The 21,178-nt window shown below is 40.7% G+C and overlaps 1 protein-coding gene across 3 annotated transcripts in view; it reads right to left on the bottom strand.

The window, feature by feature from the left end:
• Positions 1–21,178, bottom strand: part of STAP1 (signal transducing adaptor family member 1) — a 478,236-nt gene that overhangs the window by 148,548 nt on the left and 308,510 nt on the right. For all 3 annotated transcript variants that reach the window (XM_069235790.1, XM_069235796.1, XM_069235804.1), the window contains exon 9: positions 9,336–9,533. In XM_069235790.1, coding sequence (XP_069091891.1) covers positions 9,336–9,533 — 198 coding nt within the window. The remainder of the gene's footprint in view (positions 1–9,335; positions 9,534–21,178) is intronic.

The raw sequence follows: 21,178 nt of genomic DNA, 5'->3' as shown, positions 1-21,178 counted from the left end.
GAGGTTTCAGATGATACCTCACCATGCCTTGCCTCTGGGGGACAGTATCGTCTTCTTTCGACTCATCGTTACCCATAGATAGGGCATCTTCCGAATCATTCTCTTGTGGATTCGGTGACAGCTATCCCACTGTGTGGGTTTGAGGGACAACATGTTGGCTATCAGGAGAGGTGTTACTGTTCTGATGTCAGAGCTATTTTTTCCTATGCTGTAGTCTAGCATCACATCTGCTGTGACTTGGGCATGTTGTATGTCCCTGTACTGCTATGTCCACTGCAAATGGACTGCCACACATATTGCTATTATCAGTATTACTACTTATCCTCACTGTACACAAAGGACTTGCCTTCAGTGGCATAACGTCAGGTATGAGGGATGGACCATTGGGAATGCATATCTGGAAAATGTGGGTTTGCCATGTTAATATATGTTACCATTCCACTTGCCTATTTGCACCATGTGGCTCAACAATGTGCTGCATGTGTGTTGAGTGTGCAACATTGACTCCTATTGTGATGGTTGTCCCTGTCTTGGTCTATTTGCAGGTCTGTTGGGTAATGCTACTCTGGTTCCTAGCTTGACTGGTGGCTCCCTTGACACAGGAATTCAGGATATGTCTATTCTACTGTCACTCCCTGCACATTGCACCCCTTCTGTCCATCTTCCAGACTTTTAATGGTCAATTTGTTAACTGTGATAACATTTTGTACAACAATAAATCTTACTTGTTACAATAAAGACAGGTAAGCAGTAACTGTGCTCAATACTGTTTATTGTGATTCACAAGTGCAATGGGCGATGAGTGGGGTCATGGTGGATGACATCATCAGAGTAGTGGGAGCAGCTGTAATGGGGTGGCATGCAGGGGAGGGGCATTAAGTGATGGGGGTGTAAGATGGGGTGAATTGGGAGTGATAGGGTGGTGGGGACGCATGCTGTACAGGAGTCGTTGATGCCAGGGGAGTGTTGTTGACTTACTAGTGTCCAGTCCTCCAGTTATTCCAGTCAGACCCTCTGGTTGCATGAAGTCCAAGACCTTCTCCTCCCACGATGTGAACTCTGGTGGAGGAGGTGGGGGTCCACCGCCAGTTTTGTTGATGGCAATCTGGTGTTGTGAAGCCATGGAACGCACCTTACCCCGTAGGTCGTTCCACATTTTCCTGAGGTCCTTCCTTGTGCATGGATGAGTTCCCACTGAGTTGACCCTTTCAAATATACTCCACCATAACTCCATTTTCCTGGCTATTGATGTTTGCTATGTCGCGTAGGCTCTCATTATCCTAATGAGACTACTGGATATGAGCGGCAGAATCACCTGTACTGTGGGAGACTGAGTTTGAACCCACTACAGGTGACACTTGTCGGTCAAATCCGGGTTATGCTCCAGCTAACTAGCAGTGCTCATCTCTACTCAAGAGCAGGGATGATTGGGCAGCTGACTGCATGTCACAATTGACTCCTCAGGGAAATCGTGGTCACTCAGATTGCATCCGTTTCTCTCAGTTACGTTAGTCTCGCATATGCAAGGACAATCAGAGCCACTATATGTTTCAATAAGGTTTTAATGAAGCAACTGCATCTTAGATAATAAAGCATGTACTGCAATAACTAGGATGATAAAGCTTGGCAGGATTACCGTACATGGGTCAAAGTAGTGTTTTTATAATAAAACAGCTAATGTTCCAAGAAAGGATCCCTACGTAAGAGTTTGTGTGTTTCTATGAACACTAGAGACAAAGCGTTACCACGGATACCGACAACCTATCTTACTGCAGCCTTGAGAAAAGCACAGAGTGAAAGAAATGTCTTGTTTAAGAACCTAGTGCTGACCTAGGCAAAGAACAGCTAGATAGAGAGAAATAAAACAAGACCGCAAATGTGGCTATTGTTAATATAATAAACAAAGCAGAATAAAATATATTGAGGTTAAAGTGCACAGCTGCAGGCCTAGTTCACTAAAATAACGTGTATGAAGCTATAACTAAAATGGCTACACAACAGCTGGATGTGTGCTACCACCAGTTGTGGCTCTACCCTGATGATTTCATCGACCATGACTGTCAACTCTTCGTTTGTGAATCGTGAGTCCTTTTGGGGGGGACATGGCGGTTATGATATGGTTTGGGGGGGTGGGTGTCGGGTGCCACCGGGTTTTTGGTGCTTGATAGGGTGTGCTGGCATTTTGTAGTGTTTGTGTGCAGTTGTGATTTGTGTATGGTGTTGATGGCACAGTTGTGTGGTGTGTGCTGCATGTCTTGCCAACAAGGTAGACCATACATGCATGTCTTAAACCAAAATATCAACATTCCCGTGACACCCTGCAGAATTAGGGGACTATCACCTGCCATTCCCCCAGTTCGCATGGGAATATGTTAATTCTTTGTAATTGTTTGAGTTGAACGAATTGTAGCCTAGATGAAACTGTCACTGTGCAGGATGAAACAAAAAGATCTCTCTAGTCTGCCTCATCCAATGTCTTCTTCTAGGCAAATCCTCAAAAGTGACAAATCACACTAAGAGTTCAAAACCATGGACTTCTGAAACTCCCTCCTTACCCATGTAATATAAATGCCACGTTGGACTGAATTCTGGGAGGTTCAACAGTTCTGATTTGTAGCTTTTCAGTGCATGTCTTAAGTGAAGGCATTTGAAGAGCTGTGCTTTGTGGAGCTAATTTTTTTGCTGAAGTGTAACAAAGGTTTTTAATCGGCTGCTGTTCCACATCTCAAACACACAGAATATCCCAATACGGTTTCACATGTTAACTCCCCCAGTCTTGCAATTTGTTCCAAATACAATCTGTGCAACAGCAGTGTTTTCTGTGTAGACCTACCCTCACAATGCATCCAGTCAAAGGGCCCTCTGTCAGGAGACCATGATGTTTTGTTTCATGGTGGAAGAGAGCTTAGAGTTGGGAACTCAAATCATATTCAGCTTGAAAGGCTGAGTCTCCACTATTATCATAAATCCATTCATTTATAAAAATCAGTTGTAAAGGTCCATGTCCCACATGCCTAAGCAGCCCTCATAAACTGAATGAGTGCCTTTATTGAATAAAATTGAGGTTGGCGTGGTGGTGGAGAGTTTATTGGCCCAAAGTAACTGGTTACCTTTGAAAGTAGCCAGTTAAAGAATCAGTCCATTAATTCCCTTAACAACTATACATCAAAAAACATGAGAGGTCATGTTACCATTTTACTTATATTGACCTGTTACACAATTGAAAAGGATAAGTTATACCATCTGTTAAGTTATATTTTCAGGTCACAAATGTAGAATTGGGCCATTTGCGACCGCTAGAAAGCATTTTTCCATGTACTAAGCCAATTTTGTGATTTAGTAACCTATTACTCAATCACAAAATAGGGTTTGCGAGTCAGTATTAGGAGGGGGCATGTTAAGAGCGCCCCTTCCTAACAGCGAGTCGCAGGAGCATGTATTAATGTTTTGCACCCGGAATTCATAATTTACCACCTCCATGGAGGAGGTGGTAAATCATCTGCAAGCAAGCAGGGGTCCCCAAGGGACACCCTCTCCTTCCTGATTGTGGGTGCCAACATTTTTTAGAGCAGACAGTGGTCCCACGGACCACTCCCTACTCTTAAAAAATGAAAATAAAACTTTTCATTTTTCTTTTTATAATGCATCCCATTTTCTTTCATGAAAAAGCAATCACAAACATGGTGGTCTGCTGACCCCGGCAGCCCACCATCCCTGTGAATGGGGCCATTCCCAAAGGGTGGCAATTTGCGACCTGCTTCATGAATATTGAGGAGACAGGTCCATTTGGAACCCACTGGGAAACTTAAACAGTGTCAAACACCCTGTATTACATCCCAGCTTGAGATTTCGTAATAGCAAATCGTTAAAATATGCTATTAGGAAATTGCAAACCTGTGATTTCGTACATATGGCCCAAAATCTCCAACAGTCTAAACACTACATACCATCCACCAAATTTGGCACCGATTCCTAGACATTTAATGCCTCACAGAGTTACCGCACCTCGGAATTCTTTGAGTACGTTGCTTGAGCTACAATTCAACAGTACACCCTCTGCCATTGTTAACCTAATCTGGAATTTTGGAGTAATGGTTAATAGATTCAAATACCAATCTAACATGCCACATCATCTGAATATATAACCTGATCAGGGTAGTGTCAGTAATTTATGGTGCTACTCTAATCATTTTATCAGGGCACATAACTCTTGATAGTGGTTTATAATGTGAAGAGCAAAAGGATTACTGAGTATCTTTGACACCGGCCATGTCCTATTAGAAATTCACCAACCACCTCCACAATAAGTAGTGCATTTGCTTCAGACAAGTGCCATGCACTGCTGGGAAAAGTTTGTTTTTAAGGTCTAACCAACAGATTTCCAATTTACCTGAACAAATGCCTTTTCTTTCAAGAAACTATATTGATTACCTCCTGCCTGCAGATAATGGGTAATTGAGGTTGACAATCGCCCAGGAATAAATCCTAGCTGGGTTGTAATTTACAATTTCTTTGATCATAGTGGCTAGCCTAATAGAGAGAAACTTCATTACAATTGTACAATCAATCTTTAAAAGTGTTGTAACCCACATTCCTCAGGATTCAGTTTAAAAAAATGAAATTATCCTCATTAAATGAATGCCTGTTGTAATATGGTATTATAAAGTATTGTAATGTAAGGAATCAATTCTTGCTTAACCAATTATTATATATTCAATGGTATTCCATCTACCTCAGCAGCCCTTGCCCACTCAAAAACATCTATTGTTCTTCAGTTTTCATTACCAGACTAGCCTCCTGTAGAAAATTCTAAAATTCTTCTGGGTCAGGACCCAAGGACTCTTTAAATAGTTCCCTTTGAAATTTAAAGTCACTGTTTTCCAGCCCTGAATTGTAGCCATGCAATTCTTCTTCATTCTAAATTGTAGTCTCCAATCAATAATCTTTCCTACTTTGTAGTTTCCACATAACCCAGTTGGAGCAAAGTCTTTCTAGTAATTATTTCTTTTTGACCCAAAAGCTTTTAACTTCCAGCTTTTGTGCATTAAAACTCTATATGCTTACATTATTGTTTTTTTGTATTATGGCTTTCAAGGCCCTTTACACTTGCTCCTCTTTTTCCTAAAGAAATCTATTTTCAATTTTTATTTTCTGTCCAAAGACATCTAATATATTCTTTTAACGTACCCCATATTATGCTAACTATAGCTGAGTTCAGATTTATCTTAAACAATTCCACAATCTCCTCTTGACATTAACTATTGAAATCAGGGTCTGAAAAAAATGACAGTTTTTTTCCTCTAAAATAAACCTATTCAGTTTCTGTCTCCTTTCAAGCTGACAAAATCATATAAATGGAGAAGTGATCGGACACAATATGGTGAACAATTTCTATTCTTTCGATCTTGAAATTGTTTGAGCAAAGCAAGTAATCCAAATATGCTTGCCTGTGATATTTATGCCCAAAATGTATGAAGTATTTAGCGGCCAGAAAATGTTTTGCCAGAGATCAGTAAGTCCAAATCTTAGGGGCATACTTATACTCTGTTTGCACTGAATCATTTATCATTTTTTTCTACTCTAATTCAGTGCTAAACTAACTCCATATTTATACTTGGGCGCTAGACCCGTCTAGCTTCAAATTTATAGAGTGAAAATCATTTTTTCGACGTGGAAACCTAGCTTGCCTTAATGAGATACAAGGTAGGCGTTCCCGTGCAAAAAATGACTCTATGGCCTTAATGCCATATTTATACTCCTGTGCAAAAATGGTGCACGGGACGGAGGAGGGGTCAAAAAATGGTGCAAAGCTTGCTCTGCCCCATTTTTTAACACCTGGGTCAGGGCAGGCGCTGGGGACCTGTGGGCCTATTTCCATGGTGGAACACCTTGGACCCCAGGGACACCCCCACCCACACCAGAGGGACTGCAGAGGATGGGGGACCCCATCCCAGGTAAGTACAGATAGGTATTTAAGTTTATTTTTTAAAGTGCCATAGGGGCCCTGAAACGGGGCCCCATACATGGCTCACGCTGCAATGGCCATGCCCAGGGGGCCCTTGTCCCCTCTGCTGGCCATTGGTGTGGTGGGCATGACTCCTGCCTTTTCTATGGTAGGGGTCATGTGGCATGGTAGGTTTAGCACCATAAAATGACACTAATCTGGTTAGAGTAATTTTTTTTACTCTAACCTGCCTAACATCATTTTGTGGTGCAAAATCCCCTTCTTCCATACCGCCAGCTCCACCCAACTAACGTAATTTTTATTGACGCTAGCCTATCCTTTGCACCGGCTTGCACCATACCATAAATATGGTGCCTGGCTGGTTCACAGAAATGGTGCAAGCCGGTGCTAAGCTTTTTGGTGCAAAACTGTGTTAGTGCAGTTTTCCACCAAAAAGTATAAATCAGGGCCTTAATGTTTTCTCTCGCACAAGGATTTTTAGGGCTTGTAGCTAGATTAATACTTTTACTTATACGTCCATTGGTTTAAAGTTTACATTGAAATCCCCTCCTCCCATCAATGAGGCAGGCATAATAAACAGCAGTTTCTCTATGGTATGTGGGACATCTATGACAGGGCCATAATAAGTACATGTCATAAAAGTGTCTGAAAATTAATTTAAGTGAACGGGAAATCCATCCCACACCTTTTCCCTTTGTTCCATTAATCCTCTGTTTTGTCTAAACAAACTTGTCACTCCATACAGCCACCAACACAAATGACTGTCTGCATTCCTGTACTCAAGAATATTTATTTAATACCTCCTGGTTTCTACAAATGAGATGTGCCTCCGGAAGTAAAACCACTTTCGCTTTAGACTGCTCAAGAAAACTCATTATCATATTGCATTTATGATGTTTTAATAGCCCTGTCACATTGAATGTGAGTTCCTTAAAGGCTTTTCTTTTACAATCCTGGACATTTTTAAGTCTCCTCTCCCAAATCTTTTTTTTATATTAAAGCCCACCTCCTAGTTTTTCCCCCCTACTGTCCCTTTCCTGACCATTCCCTTTTTTTCCTCCAACTACCCTCATTTCTGTCGTCCTTCCCAAAACTTTAGGTGATGTTTGGTCCCACTCCCAGTTAAAGGGTGACCACTGTCCATCCCTGCTCTCCCCTGAATGGCTTTGAGCATCATCAGGTAATGAGGGTGTTTCGCCTTGTGATTACATTTTCCAAAATGAGTACCTATTAAACTCCTCCTTAGCTTGTTGTGTGGGACTTCTACATTTACTTTCCTCTTAAATTGGAACTAAAAAACCTTGCTCTTGAAGCTTTTACACATCTTCACGTGTCCATTTCTTCCTCTGATTTTGACCTCCAGTCCTTCTAAGGCTTTAGACAATAAAATATTCTGTACAGTTTTATGTACATCTCTTTTTACCAAATTAACTTCTTCAATGGCTATAGGCTCCTTATTTCACAGAATCTTCATTTTGCTTTGCTGCACACTTTGGGCTGGTGTGCCTGCTTTCATAAAACCAGGTATGAAATTTATCATTCTTTACCCTTAATATGCTGATTCAAATGACATATATAGATCATTTATCTTGAAAATATACAATTGCTTTTCTAGGAAAGTCCAGTTATTGCTTCTCTCAAAAGGTACTCTTTATGCCCTGGTGATTATCATATCTTACAAAGCTACAATGCGCTCTAATAATGATGACTCTTTAGTTAGAATTGTAAGGACAAGTTTAATTGTTGAAATATCTTCATCCCCTTCAGGAATTCCTAGGAATAGTAAATTAAACATTCAAGATCAATTGTCTAGATCTTGTTGTGTATTGTAACTCAATCAAAACTACACCTGTGTCTTTCTTCCTAACAGACCATGTTTTTCTATACTTTCCAATTTATCTTTCATGGCCACCATTTACTGACATAACAATTGCAATTTCTGGTCTAACTTACCTATATTTGACTTTATCTCTCCCAATTCTTATTTAAAATATTCTTAGATTTTAATAGTTTTTCTTAAGCTCTTGTAATATGGTTTGCAGAACTGAACCTTTTATGTTTTTTTAAGTTAAGCACTGATTTACACACTCTTAGATGTAAGCATCCCTTTCAATTTAGTATCTATATTTCCCTTCCAATTCAGTATATATATTTTCCTAGATACTGAATAGGAAGGAATGCTTACAGTTTTAAGTCTTATTAGAATTTAAACCACCCAAATTTATATTCCTCTCTTAAGACTGATAGTCTGGGGTAGTGACTTTAAAAATTCGATCCTGTTTTTGGGGTGGTATTAGAGCAGTCTCTTCCTCAGCCTTCTGTGCTTTCTCCATGTTCAGACACCGATTATCACTGAACCAGCATTCACATCCCCTTGTGTTTGACTTGTGACACCTACTCTACAGTTAGAGCTCGCTCTCCATTCTTCCTCCAAAGCCTCCTACTCTAACTGGTAAAACACTGCATTCTTCCGCACACAGGTTTGCATCTTGGCAGTGTGCTGGTCTCCTTTCCACTGTCATCTGTGACAATCAGCAATATCAAATGCTGCCTCTGCAGCTGGTTCCTAACTGCTTGAACCATTTGAAGACACCTCTGACTCGTACTCCTCTGAGCCATGCCAACATTGTGCCTTACAGGGCTACCAGGTCGCCCCACACTGAGACCACCCTCTTCCAAACCTACCAACCAAGTGCCCAGGAACCAGTAGGCCACTATCCCCAATCTAAAGCAGATCTTTTGTAAAGCAAAATTTAAACAGGGGTATCCTGCTCATACAATCCACTGAGCGACCTCTTTTTCCACAAAGTGCATGCAAAATGCTGCTTTCCGGAGTGCCCCACAGCCACAATTCTATTCTGTGGCACATAAGGTCATAGCTACAAAGAAGAGTAACAATACATCATTTCTTGAAACATCCTGTTCTGCACGTATTTTTGTGACTCTGACTTGCTCAAATGGTCAGTTACAGAAATGACTGTCCCAGTGAATACTAGGCCCCCTGCTACTAGACCTTTCCTGTGTTTTCTATGTTCCCTCTCTCCCTGAAACATAGCAAAAATATCAAACTTGTAACAATTCTTGGGGAATACTCACATAGTTAAAAAAATCTAAACATACCCAACATTTGGTAGAATATTAAACATGTAAGAAGTTAACACAATTGTTCAGTATAATCTGATATGTTCACAAAAAAGATTTATGTATCACAACAATGAGGCATTAGCATGATATTGCCTGCTGGTCAATTTCATGAGTTGCAAATGCCTGCAGGTCACAGAAAACAAAGTGGGTAGGAATGGATGCTATGCTTGTGATTCATTGCCAGGTGCATGCATTTAGTCTTTGCAAGAAAGATTGCCATACTTACCAATCAAGTAAGCACTGCCAGGATCGTCCTCTGTAATAGGTACCATTGGCTTTTTTTGCTTCTCTGGCTTCACTGGTGTTTCTGTTTTTTTGGATGGTTCTGTTTTTCTGACTGGAAGGCTTATTATAGGAGCCACTGTTGCCTGGGGTTTGTTTTGCTTGGCTGCATCTCTCTTTTCAGATCCACAACCAATTAACTCTGTGGAACAAATGAAGTGGAAAAGCCCTAAGCACATTTTCCCAATAAAAACTGATACTGTGTGTTCATTTCAATTTTGGGGCACCATAATAATTTAAATCAGTGATGATAGAAGAAACCATTCATTGACACCCTTCACCAAAATAGAACATGATAGTCTTACATTAATATTTATGACATAGGGCACCTAAGCCTTTCATTTAAGGAACAATATGCCTCATTCTTCTTAACTGTAATATTTCTTATGCCTAGTTTTCTATTGTGTCCATAGGTGAACACTCCCAGCATAGAGGTATATTGTACCCTGCTATGATGTCACATATGAAGGCTGTCATAATATTTCTTCATAGACTCTTTGACGGACTCTGTTAGTGTTTCATTCTCCCAGCCATGACACAACTAAGAGCACAAGGGTCAGTGCAGTGACACTATCTACCAGGACTTCTGCATTTCCTGTTAGAATTTGTACTCCTCTTTAATCACTGTCACATTTGTCATTCCCTGCTCTGTGATTTCAGGGTACACCCAGTTGCTCTACTATCGTAAACCTTATGGTCCTCAAGATACAACTTCCTGGCAATGTATGATGGCATTTTAATGCAAATGTGTTATTTACTATTTCTTTCTTGTTTTTTATACTGTATATTGTTTTCATTTGAAGTTTGCAGTGTGTTGTTGGGCTCACTAAATGTTGGCACTTTAAACCTGTCAATTACATAGATTTTGCTCTTTGAAGGGGGGCATATTCTGTTTTTAGCTACAAAAGCAGCTTTTGGCCACAGTAGGATGGTTGTCACCATAGTAAAACAAATCCTAGAGAAATTAATTATTTAATTCCCCCTGTATGTCACACAACAATTGCTTGTCACAAATAGGTGGCTAATTAAAACAGAAAGAGTGGAAAAGTGGCAGTTGAATAAACAACAAAACCATTGCTAGCAATAGGTGCCTGACATAAGTCTCCCTTGATATTTTTAAAGCTATCTTCTAAGAGTAGAGAATGACAGTAACCATAAACCGTCATTGTTCATGAGCAGGTCACTACTATCAGCAACAACATAGGCTCGGCAGTACTTTGCTCTTATCAGTGCATAAAGAAGTTCACTCATGCATGATTAACAAAGCGCTCTTTTATATGTTCCTATTTAATATCAAGTAATCAAACTGAAGCCCTGAAGAAGGGTGCCTCACACTTGGAGAGATATCTAATATTGAGCTGAGACTGTATGGATTTTTTTTTGATGTTGTTGTGAGAAATATACAAATGAAGGACTTATAAGTAGGAATTAAGTACTGGGCCAGTTCCACATGCTGTACATTTTGACACTATATTCCCCAAGGGTGTTTTCGTCTTGAGACTATTCAGTGATTTTTTTAAAACTATAAACTGCTGTGAATGTACTCAAAACCTGTATATGTTGGTCAACTGAAATGGCATTTTAGACTTCTTTAGTGCAGAATAAATAGCATTTAAAATTGCAAACATATCATGTCTTGGTTTGCTCTTGTCGTGAAAAAAAAAAAGTAAACCGAGTAATACAAAATGAGTTCCCTCTGAAAACCTCAGAGTGTCAATAAAAATAAAGTTCATGGTTATTGGAAGATGGCCATTGGAGACAAAGAAAACAAATGTAATCAAAACAACACTTCTCTTTCTCAATGTTTATTTACCATGTAACACACTTGCCCAATGAAATCAAAAGTGTATTTATCACAGACCAACCAGAAAACCTTATAACTGAAAATCTGAACACAGCTCCAGACATTTTTATAGATAAGCTTTTAATACACAAAACATATTCAAAATCGGCCAGTTTTTCAAAATAATAGGTTTAAGTAGATACTTGAGATTGAAAAACACAACTTGTAATTATTCTTTTTTTCATGTTCATAACTATTACTCATGAACACATCTAACATCACTCAGTCTGTCACAAAGATCACCCAATCCATGTTAGAGGTCAAAGTGATAATATAGCTCATGCACCAGTTGAACTTTCGGTATCTGGAATGACCCAAAAGAGGCACTCCTTTATCTGGAAATGAAATCTATGTATTTAGGAAAACAAATCTTTTAAAGGTAAAATATGAGCAGAGATTTTCGAGCTCATATAAATTAGAGCAAATACCATTGTTTCTCCAATAGCCCCATGGAAACGTTTCCAATTCTTTGTAAAGGGAAGATCCATTGCCAAAATGTTTATGGTTAAGAAACTTGATACTAGCAAGATCAAAATACTTAGTCAGGAACTAGATAACATTGAAAAATTGATGAAAACAAAGGTATGCAAAAAAGATTTAATAACAATTTGCACTCAAGAATTAAGCAGCATTAATAGGATAGAGGTGAAAGAAAAGGGAAGCTACTAGCTTATTATCTGAAACAAATAAAAATTGATAATGTTATGCCCTCTGTTCCTTTACCAGGAGACATCTGAATGGAAAACTAAGATATGTGTGAAGAGCTTTCTAAATTCTAGGAAACTCTGCGCAGATCTCCCAGATTTGATTCCAACAATACATATTGTTTTCAAAGAGTAGAATATACTACAATTAACAAGAAAAGCCTGAGATCTACTAAATGGAGAAATAACACAAAGAGAAGTAATAAATGCAATTGATTCTTTGACGAGGATAAGCCATCTTGCCCCAATGGATTAACATCCTGGTTTTTCAAATATTTCAGATCACATATATCCTTGTCAAATCTGTGTTAACTTTCTTTTATTTATTTATACTGAGGACTAGAGTGTGTTTTATGCTGAGTTTGATATACATTTGATATAATAATTTAATAATGTAAATGCTTACTATTAAAATAAGAGATCAAAGAACAAAAATATGTGAAAATTAAAAAAAAACTCCTTAGAACCCAGTAATTTGTAAATAAATATTTCAAATCAAAAATGAAATATCTATAGATGATGCTTTTTGATATTATACACAGTGTGTTGAAGCCACATTATAATAAAAATACATACAAAACACTCCTTGAATCCATGCAAACCTACGATGTCATTCTCTTGTGAAAGCAAATAAAAACTACCAAGACTGTTCAAACTACAGTCCAATCTCTCTAATAAATCTTGTCATACAAATAGTGAGTTAAATACTGGCTAACAGCTTAAATAAAAAAGTAGTCCACTTAATAGGCACAGACCAACTCTGGAAAAATAAGGAAAATCCAAAATATTTTACACTAGAAGCCACTATTCAGATTATTATTGCTCTTGTTTTCAAGGTTGATTATACTAACTCCCTTTACCTAGGAGTTCCACAGAAACTGTGCCAGAGTCTGCAACTGGCCCAAACTCAGGCAGTCAGGCTGGTGTGGCGCCAGCCCAGATATTGCCATGTCACACTTTCAATGACAAAATTACACTGGCTACCAGTAGCTCACAGGATTGTATTTAAAACTGGGTTTTACATCTCTTTAAGGGAAGAGGCCAACATTTGTGTCCTCGAGAATCCACAAATATACCCTCAAAAGCAAGGTCTCCAGGTTCAATAGGAAGAGACTCAGTAGCACCAGATTTGCCTTGATTGACCTAAGTCATGGAATTATGTGCCCCCTCAGGTTAGAACATTAAACTACTAAGCAAATTTCAGCACCTTGTTAAAAACCTGGCTTTTGAAATAGGTCTACGGCTAGTTTTGTGTATCTTCTGCACTGATGCCTCAGGGCCACGAAACCTTTTTGGGCGTATGTGCGGTCTATAAGAATGCTGTAACATAACAACCAAACAAGGATCATCAAAGGCAGATCAGGCAGTAACGTAAGAGAAGTTCCAGATTTATTACACTTCACAAAATTCAAACTAACCCATCATTCGTTGATGGGACTAGAAAGACAGAAAGGGTTTGACTATGTCAATTGGCTAGATTTGTTTGAAACTCACAGAATGAACTTTGGAGATACTGTTGTTGATAGTATTAAACTTGTGTATAATGGTTCCAAAGCAAATTTTAATATAAATGGAATATCGCCCAGGACAGTACATCTTCACAAATTGATAGAAAAAGGTGCCCTCAATCATCTTTACTACTTAATACCACCCTTTATCACTTCAGAATAGGTATCAGGCCTAACAATAACATTTTATGTGTCAAAATAGGCGTAAATGAATATAAACTAATATTGATGAACTCATTAAAAAATCTAAAATCTGACTTTGGCACAATCTCAGTTTATGAATTTGAGCAAGATTATAATAAATAATAATAGCTTTATTCAGTCATTGGGGCCATCAAAGCATAAAAATACATAAATAGCAAAATTTAAAAACATACAATAAAAGATGGAAACTAACTTAATAACTCGATGTATATATACATGAATTATAACATAGCAGAAGGAATACATCCCTTTTTTGTATCTTCTAAATTCCTACATCCTGAATAAAAAATAACATAGCATAAAAAATGTATTTCAGTGAGCGATGTCGTATATGCCAAGCTGTCGCAAGGAACTTGCTGACCGCATGGATACAATTTTTAGAAGTATCGCTCTTTAAAATCCTAATAGCTATAAAACACTGCCTCAAGCCCAGATCTCTGCAGATTGCGCGGATCCATTTTGATCCAGGAGTCGTATAGGCAGGACAGAAGAACATAAAATGTTCAATGGTTTCAGTGCAAACAAGACAAGCTGGGCAAAGATCCGTAGATGAGGGCCCGCCCCAATTCTTAGTTAGAGATAACAGCGGGAGGCTTCCGAAGCGGAAGCGTGCATAAAGACCCTTCCCCAGTAAGTCAGGGATCAAATCAAGATATCGTTCAAACTGGGGATATCACTTGAAGTCAATGAATAAATTGGTCAATCTACCATAAGATGTACAACGGACCAAATCACTCTTTATATAGGACCAATATACTGTCTTCAAAAGGTTCTTGTCGGATCTCTCCAAGTTGTGTGGCTCTTCCCAAAACCTTTGTAGACCCAGAGCAGAGGACCAGTTAGATACATGCATGACCCAGGGTATGGTGGCCGCTCCTGACCTCCTTAAAATGTCAAGTACTGAGTCTCTGTATACAATAAGTTCCGGGACAGTCCAAATCCTTACCCAGTATAACAAGGGTCTTAGGGCTATCAAGTTGGCTATACGGTTAAAACCTAAGTCCAAGAACATGGGGATCAGAGGAGTACTCTGGGGACACACAAGTGGGGCCCTGGCAAAATTATTTTCTCCAACTGCTAATCTTTTACTCTCAGAGAATCCCCATAGTTCAGCGCCATAGGCGGCTGCACCCTGTGCCTTTGCCAAATAGATTTTGATGGCTGGGGATACAGCTTTAGATACAGAATTCTTATAGAAGTGCAGGATAGCAGCCGCTCTATGCTGAAGAAGCCCCACACTTTTGCCAATTTGTTCCTCCCAATGCAAGTTATTTGAGAGCCTCACGTCCAAGTAGTCTATAGTCTTAACTCTACTTAGTAGGGCCACATCCAAATTGATGGTGCTTCTTCGGCTACAGCCAGAAGAAAACACCATCAGTTTTGTTTTGTTAACATTCAATTAGAGTCCATGGTCATCACAGAAGGATTTGAATCTATCCACGAGGATTTGGAGGCCCATAGGGGTCTTGGAAATAGGAAGAGAGTCATCAGCGAACAACAGTATTGGAATCTTCTGCTCATTTAAAGTGGGAGCATCATTGGCGCATGAGGACAGAATTTGTACCACTTTGTTAATAAATAGTGTAAATAGCGTAGGAGCCAAAACACAACCCTGGCGAACTCCCCTCCGTATAGGAATCTTATCAGTCAATTCTCCTTGGTCGCCCCACCTCACCTGTGCATATGTATCATCATGTAGCTGTTGTAACAGAAGAACTAGATTGGTGGGGACGCCTATCTGGAGTAGTGCTTCCCAAAGCTTTTCTCTGGAAACCAGATCAAAAGCAGATCTGAGGTCCACGAAGACGACAAAAAGAGGTTGTTTTGCGGGGACCACATATTTCCAATACAGGAGGGTCAATCTAAAGACCTGATCTATTGTGCTAGTTTTAGAGCGAAAGCCCGCTTGCAGCATGGAAAGGGCCTGATGTTCTTCAATCAACTATTTAACCTCTCTAACAGTTGTTTAGCAAAGACTTTCTGCAGGCTGTCAATCAAACTAATGGGTCTATAGTTGACAGGGGAATTGGCATTACCCTTTTTAAAAATAGGAATTATCTCATCACCCTTCCAAGTGCTTGGAATTGGACCACTAGCAGCGAATCTGTTTGAAATCAAATTGATATACCAGGACCAGATAATTATTTCTGATTTATATAGGTCACCTGGTATCTTATCAGGCCCAGGTGCTTTTCCTGATTTTAATGAATTAATTGCGATTTTAGTTTCCTCTAAAGAGAAGACATGTGGTTCAAAGCAGTCGCCCCAGCTACCCAGCCATGGGGTAGTTAAATCATGTGCTGAGGGGTCTCCAACTAAAGGGTTTAAAGGCGCAGCATAGAGTTGGGTGAAATGATCTACCCACATCTCAGGTTGAATATCATTCCTTATGCGCCTCCTGCCCCCTGCTGGCCCTCTAGACAATAGTTCCCAAAACATCACATTATTATTGTTTTCCGAGGCAAGGATCAATCCCTGCTAAATCGAATCTTCCCATAGTTTTTTTGCTAATATTTGAGCCTTCTTATATGATCGCCTAGCTGATTGAATCTCTACAGGGGAGCCTGTCTTAATAGCACCTTTTAATTCAGGTTTGGCCCTACTGCAGTCCTCATTATACCCTTCTCTGTCACCCTTAGGAAAACCATCACCCACTTTGACTCTGTTCTTTTTATAGAAGAACCTCTGCAATCCCTTAAGCATTCCTTGATGAATGTCTAGGATAGGGATGTTATCAGTTTCATGTTCCTCATAGATTGCCAGCTCATCTATAAACAATTTATAAATCCCAGCCATCGGGTGAGAGCTAGACAAAACCTTTGGCCATGAAACCTTGGTGTAGTTATTATTCAACAGTGGAGAGGTAACTACTGTACGTTGTGTATTCGAGGTTTTCCTAAAAACATCCCCATCCATATATAATAACAAGGGGTTATGGTCACTTTCACATCGGAATTCTACTTTCATATCCTTTAGTAGAGGCCATAACCTAATGTCAAGTTAGAAATAATCTATTACGCTTGAGGACGTCCCTCGTTTGAAGGTAGGTGCTAAATTTAAATCTATGGGTGTGCGTCCATTGCAAGCCCTGAGACCATACTTTAAACATAACATAGCTAGCTGGAGGGCAACACTAGAACAAATGCACGGGTGGTAATTTGTTAGCTGTGGGATTCCCCACGTCTCATCTTCCTCATCTGTTAAACCAGTGACCATATGGGAGGGTTCAAAAGTACAGTTAAAATCTCCTGCTAATATTAAATAAAATGGGGGATTTAGGGAGTCAAGAAAAAATGTCAACTGTATCAGAGTTTGAGACTCAAGCCCCCTAGGAGTAGATCTTGCATATACATTAATAACAATAATTTTGAATTCCCGATGCAAGGTAAATTGAACTCCCATTAGATCCACAGAATCTATTTTTAACCAACAATGTTCGCATTGCAAGTCCTCGTTAATAAGCATTAATAAGCCTCCTTTAAGATGGCCTTGACCCTTCTCCGATAGCTGGGCAGGAATATTATATGAAAGAAACCCATCAATGAAGATTTGCTCATCAGCCCAGGTCTCTTGGAACAAGCAAATATGGAAATTGTTAATAAAAGTAGCCCACTCCGAGTCCCCCAGCTTCTTACGAAGACCGGCTACATTCCATGTTAAGATTAGAAACTCTGGGTTGGCTAGGTCATTGCCGTTAACAGGGCTGGGTCCCTCTTCCATACAATTATCCCCAATAATAACACCTGGCCGCGTATCCAGATTGCTAGTTAGTCAGTCAATTGCATTCAAAGAATGGAAGGACTTGTGGTCCATGGGGGATTCACATTCCAGGGCCGGGGCTAGCACACTAGTAATCCTTTCTGTATAAATACAATGTGGTTTTAAAGAAAGGTTAATGCCAACCCTTTTCATGACCCACAGATCGCGTGTTCGGGTTATAAATTCCATAAGATGATCTACCATGGCTTTTGTAATAAAGCAATCATGATTGAGCCCTGGTTGACTATATCTTCCTACCTCATGGATATCCGAGTGGATAACCGAGAGACAATCACATCTAAAGCGCAACCAGTGGATAACCTTATTAGTCAAGGATTCATGATCTTCAAAGGAACCAGGTGGCAATTTGGGGACATTAGTCAAAAAGATAATACTGGCTCTACTTGCTTGGCCCAGGTGTTGTACCTGTCTTATCTGCCGTAGAATACCCGTTGGGGAGATACCTGTGCCAATGGGGGTCCCCTGGGGGCCAACTGCACCATCTAACCCCCGAGTTTTAACAGCCCCCTCAAGTGCATCTTCCGCAGGGCTGGGCCGTTTTGCAGTGTAAACACCCCCCCCCCCAGGCGCCCCAAGTATTAAAAGCTCCAGTACACTTCTGGCGTGACCTTACAGTCTGATTACTCTTTGCATAGGGTGGGAGCGAATCAAATGGGAGGGGGTTAGCCACTATCCTAGGAGGAGAAATAACTGGTTTTAGTCCTAACTTAGGTATAGTTTTTCCCCCGCCCATATCCAACCCCACCTTCTTTTTTGTTATCTGACAGCTGCAACCATTTTTTGGGACCAAGTTCTCTCTCATCAGCCCCCAGTAAGGATACAACCAAAGTCTTTACTTCGTCCACCTTTCGTAAAACAAGGGCTAAATTGACATTCTCATGCAAAGTTTGCGCACCGTCAGAAGCAAGCGCTTTATATTGAAGACTAATATTCTTAGTAGCATCTCCATGCAGAATGTGTGTTACACTGGTGGGCAAATCTCCCTCTTCCTCAAGTGGCCCAAATCGATTAATGCATGGGATATTAGGAATCACTACAATCTCAGGGCTTAGTTGGGGGGGCATAGCCATAGTACCCATAGAAGGGAAATCGGAGTGACTAAATGGAAGATCCACAGTACTGCCGGGGGTAGCTACTGTCATATGGGCAGTTTCACCCCATGGGCGAGAGAATCCTCACTTAGAGAGGTCAAAACTGAAGAATGTATTGGTGTATCGTCTTCTTCCTGGCGAAAATTTCTGGTATTTTCCCCAACCCCAAAGTTTCACTCTTTTTTGTAGGTGGATGGGGATTGCTTTTCAAAAGTTCATCAACCTCCTTAAATAACAAGTCAATTTGATCAAGGGGGTTGAATCCTTTGCTGTTGGCGGACACGCTGGGTTTTTAAGGTGCTTTTTCAATTTTTTAGTGCCGTTCTGTCGAAGTGGAACATCCACAGCTTTGCGTTTTCCCATTGCAGGGTACTAACACTATGCAAATCACAGCACCAGAAATGTTTACAAAAATTGCCCAAAGCACTGTTCTTGTATGAGGATAGTGGTAAGGATTAACCAGCCTCTGGTGCTTAAAAGGGCCTGGCACCACCACAAACGGCTTAATTATGTTACGGAAAACAGCCAGCACTCAAATAACGCTTTTAACAACACAAGACAGGAGGGCCCAGAATCGTACCTTAGGGCCCAGAGGGGTGGCCCAGCCCAGCTTCAGTCGACCTCTGACGGGTGCAGAGGGGCCCGGGCTTCACCCTGGCACGTCCCGCGAAGCGGGCGAACATTGAGATTTAAAGGGGCCTCTGGTCCCGCCCCCTGGAGCAGCAAAAGTCTGGTGCGACCCACGAAGCGGGCGCGCGTTGAGATTTAAAGGGGCCTTTGGTCCCGCCCCCTGGAGCAGCAAGAATCCAGCGCGACCCGCGAAGCGGGCGCATGTTGAGAATTAAAGGGGCCTTTGGTCCCGCCCCCTGGAGCAGCAAGAATCCGGCGATTAATAAAGATTAATGAATTACCAAGGTATCCTTATAAATTACAAAATGTAACTCTATAAACAACAACCTCTATTTGAAACTAGAAAATGTGATGTCAAGCCTGATTTCACTGAGGAAAGTAAAGAGTCCATTTCAAAAAGGAGAATCTGATTTTCCAAACATAGGAAGAATCACAATACTTTCACTCTACATCATACTCGCCACTGCTAATCCCAATAAGCGGTTTACTTGGAAAATCAAGCAATAAAGGAATTATAGTATTTTCTTTTGTCAGCGAATCAATGTCTCAATATATGTGTGTTGATAGTATGAGGTTTGCCAAGCCTGTCGGCAAAACAAGTTTGAAAAATGTAAGAGTTGGCTACTTCAGGTGAACAGATGTTTTGGGATAACCCCAACATTCTGCCACAAAATTAAACTGACTTAAGCAGGAAGTTACATACCAATAATGATGGAGGAATATGCACTTTTCATTAATAAACAGAATAACGTTTGTGAGCCAACTACCACTAGATTTCACTGTTAGACGTGAACCTCATAACTCTTATTACTGTGAAAGCACACATGGCTCAGGCTTTAACTGTAACTGTGATTTGTTCAAATTAGGGGATTTCACTGACTGCCAACCAGTGTTCTGTAGATCTCATATATACAGTTAGGTTATGATTTGATATGGAAAGATTGGGAGGTTGGGTGTTGTTTCCAACATAATGCAGCCAGGGAGAATGGCCTTACCACTGTGATCCCTGTGTGAATATGGATATGATCAAAAGTAATGAATCTGATAAAACGTATGTACAGCTAACAATTCTGTAGTAAGATCCTCGCAGCTCTACCACACACACCATTTTGTTTGCTTTAAATGATCTTTGTAGATATCCAAGAGTATTAGAGATCATGTCTAAATTTAGTAGCCTTCTTAGCTACAAAATAGGAACTAGACCTTAAGAAATCTACAATAAATAGCTGGTTTGTAGCAATTTATTGAAGCACAGCTAGAGGTGGAAGAAATAGTCACTCTTTAGTGGGGAGGACAGCTTTATTTAAGATGACAAGGAATCCCAGGTATCTATTTATGTAAGTCACTACTTCTCACCATTCCGAAAACATACATAAAAGCTTTTCCTAAAGTATCCAGTGCACAACTGATTTTTCTTGTTAAGTAAACACTGCACCAGAACTAATACACAAAGATCAAATCAGAGCATGCACAGGTCCTATCTATCCTGTTTGTGACTTGTAAAGGACAGATAATTCATTATTTCTATTGTATGTTTTAGGCATTATGGGGGTCATTCTGACCCCGGCGGTCATGGACCGCCGGGGCCAGGGTTGGCGGGAGCACCGCCAACAGGCTGGCGGTGCCCCGCAGGGCATTCTGACCGCGGCGGTTTGGCCGCGGTCAGATGCAGAAAACCGGCGGTCTCCCGCCGATTTTCCGCTGCCCATTAGAATCCTCCATGGCAGCGCAGCTCGCTGCGCCGCCATGGGGATTCTGACAGCCCATACCGCCATCCTGTTCCTGGCGGTTCTCCCGCCAGGAACAGGATGGCAGTATGGGTTGTCGTGGGGCCCCTGGGGGCCCCTGCAGTGCCCATGCCATTGGCATGGGCACTGGAGGGGCCCCCGTAAGAGGGCCCCACTTTGTATTTCAGTGTCTGCTTTGCAGACACTGAAATACGCGAGGGGTGCCACTGCACCCGTCGCACCTTCCCACTCCGCCGGCTCAATTCTGAGCCGGCGTCCTCGTGGGAAGGGTCTTTTGCA

This window comes from Pleurodeles waltl, chromosome 1_2 (genome assembly GCF_031143425.1).
Source record: "Pleurodeles waltl isolate 20211129_DDA chromosome 1_2, aPleWal1.hap1.20221129, whole genome shotgun sequence".
Classification (NCBI taxonomy): domain Eukaryota; kingdom Metazoa; phylum Chordata; class Amphibia; order Caudata; family Salamandridae; genus Pleurodeles; species Pleurodeles waltl.
The sequence above is the reverse complement of the archived record's forward strand: the minus strand, read 5'-3'. Positions and strand labels throughout refer to the sequence as shown.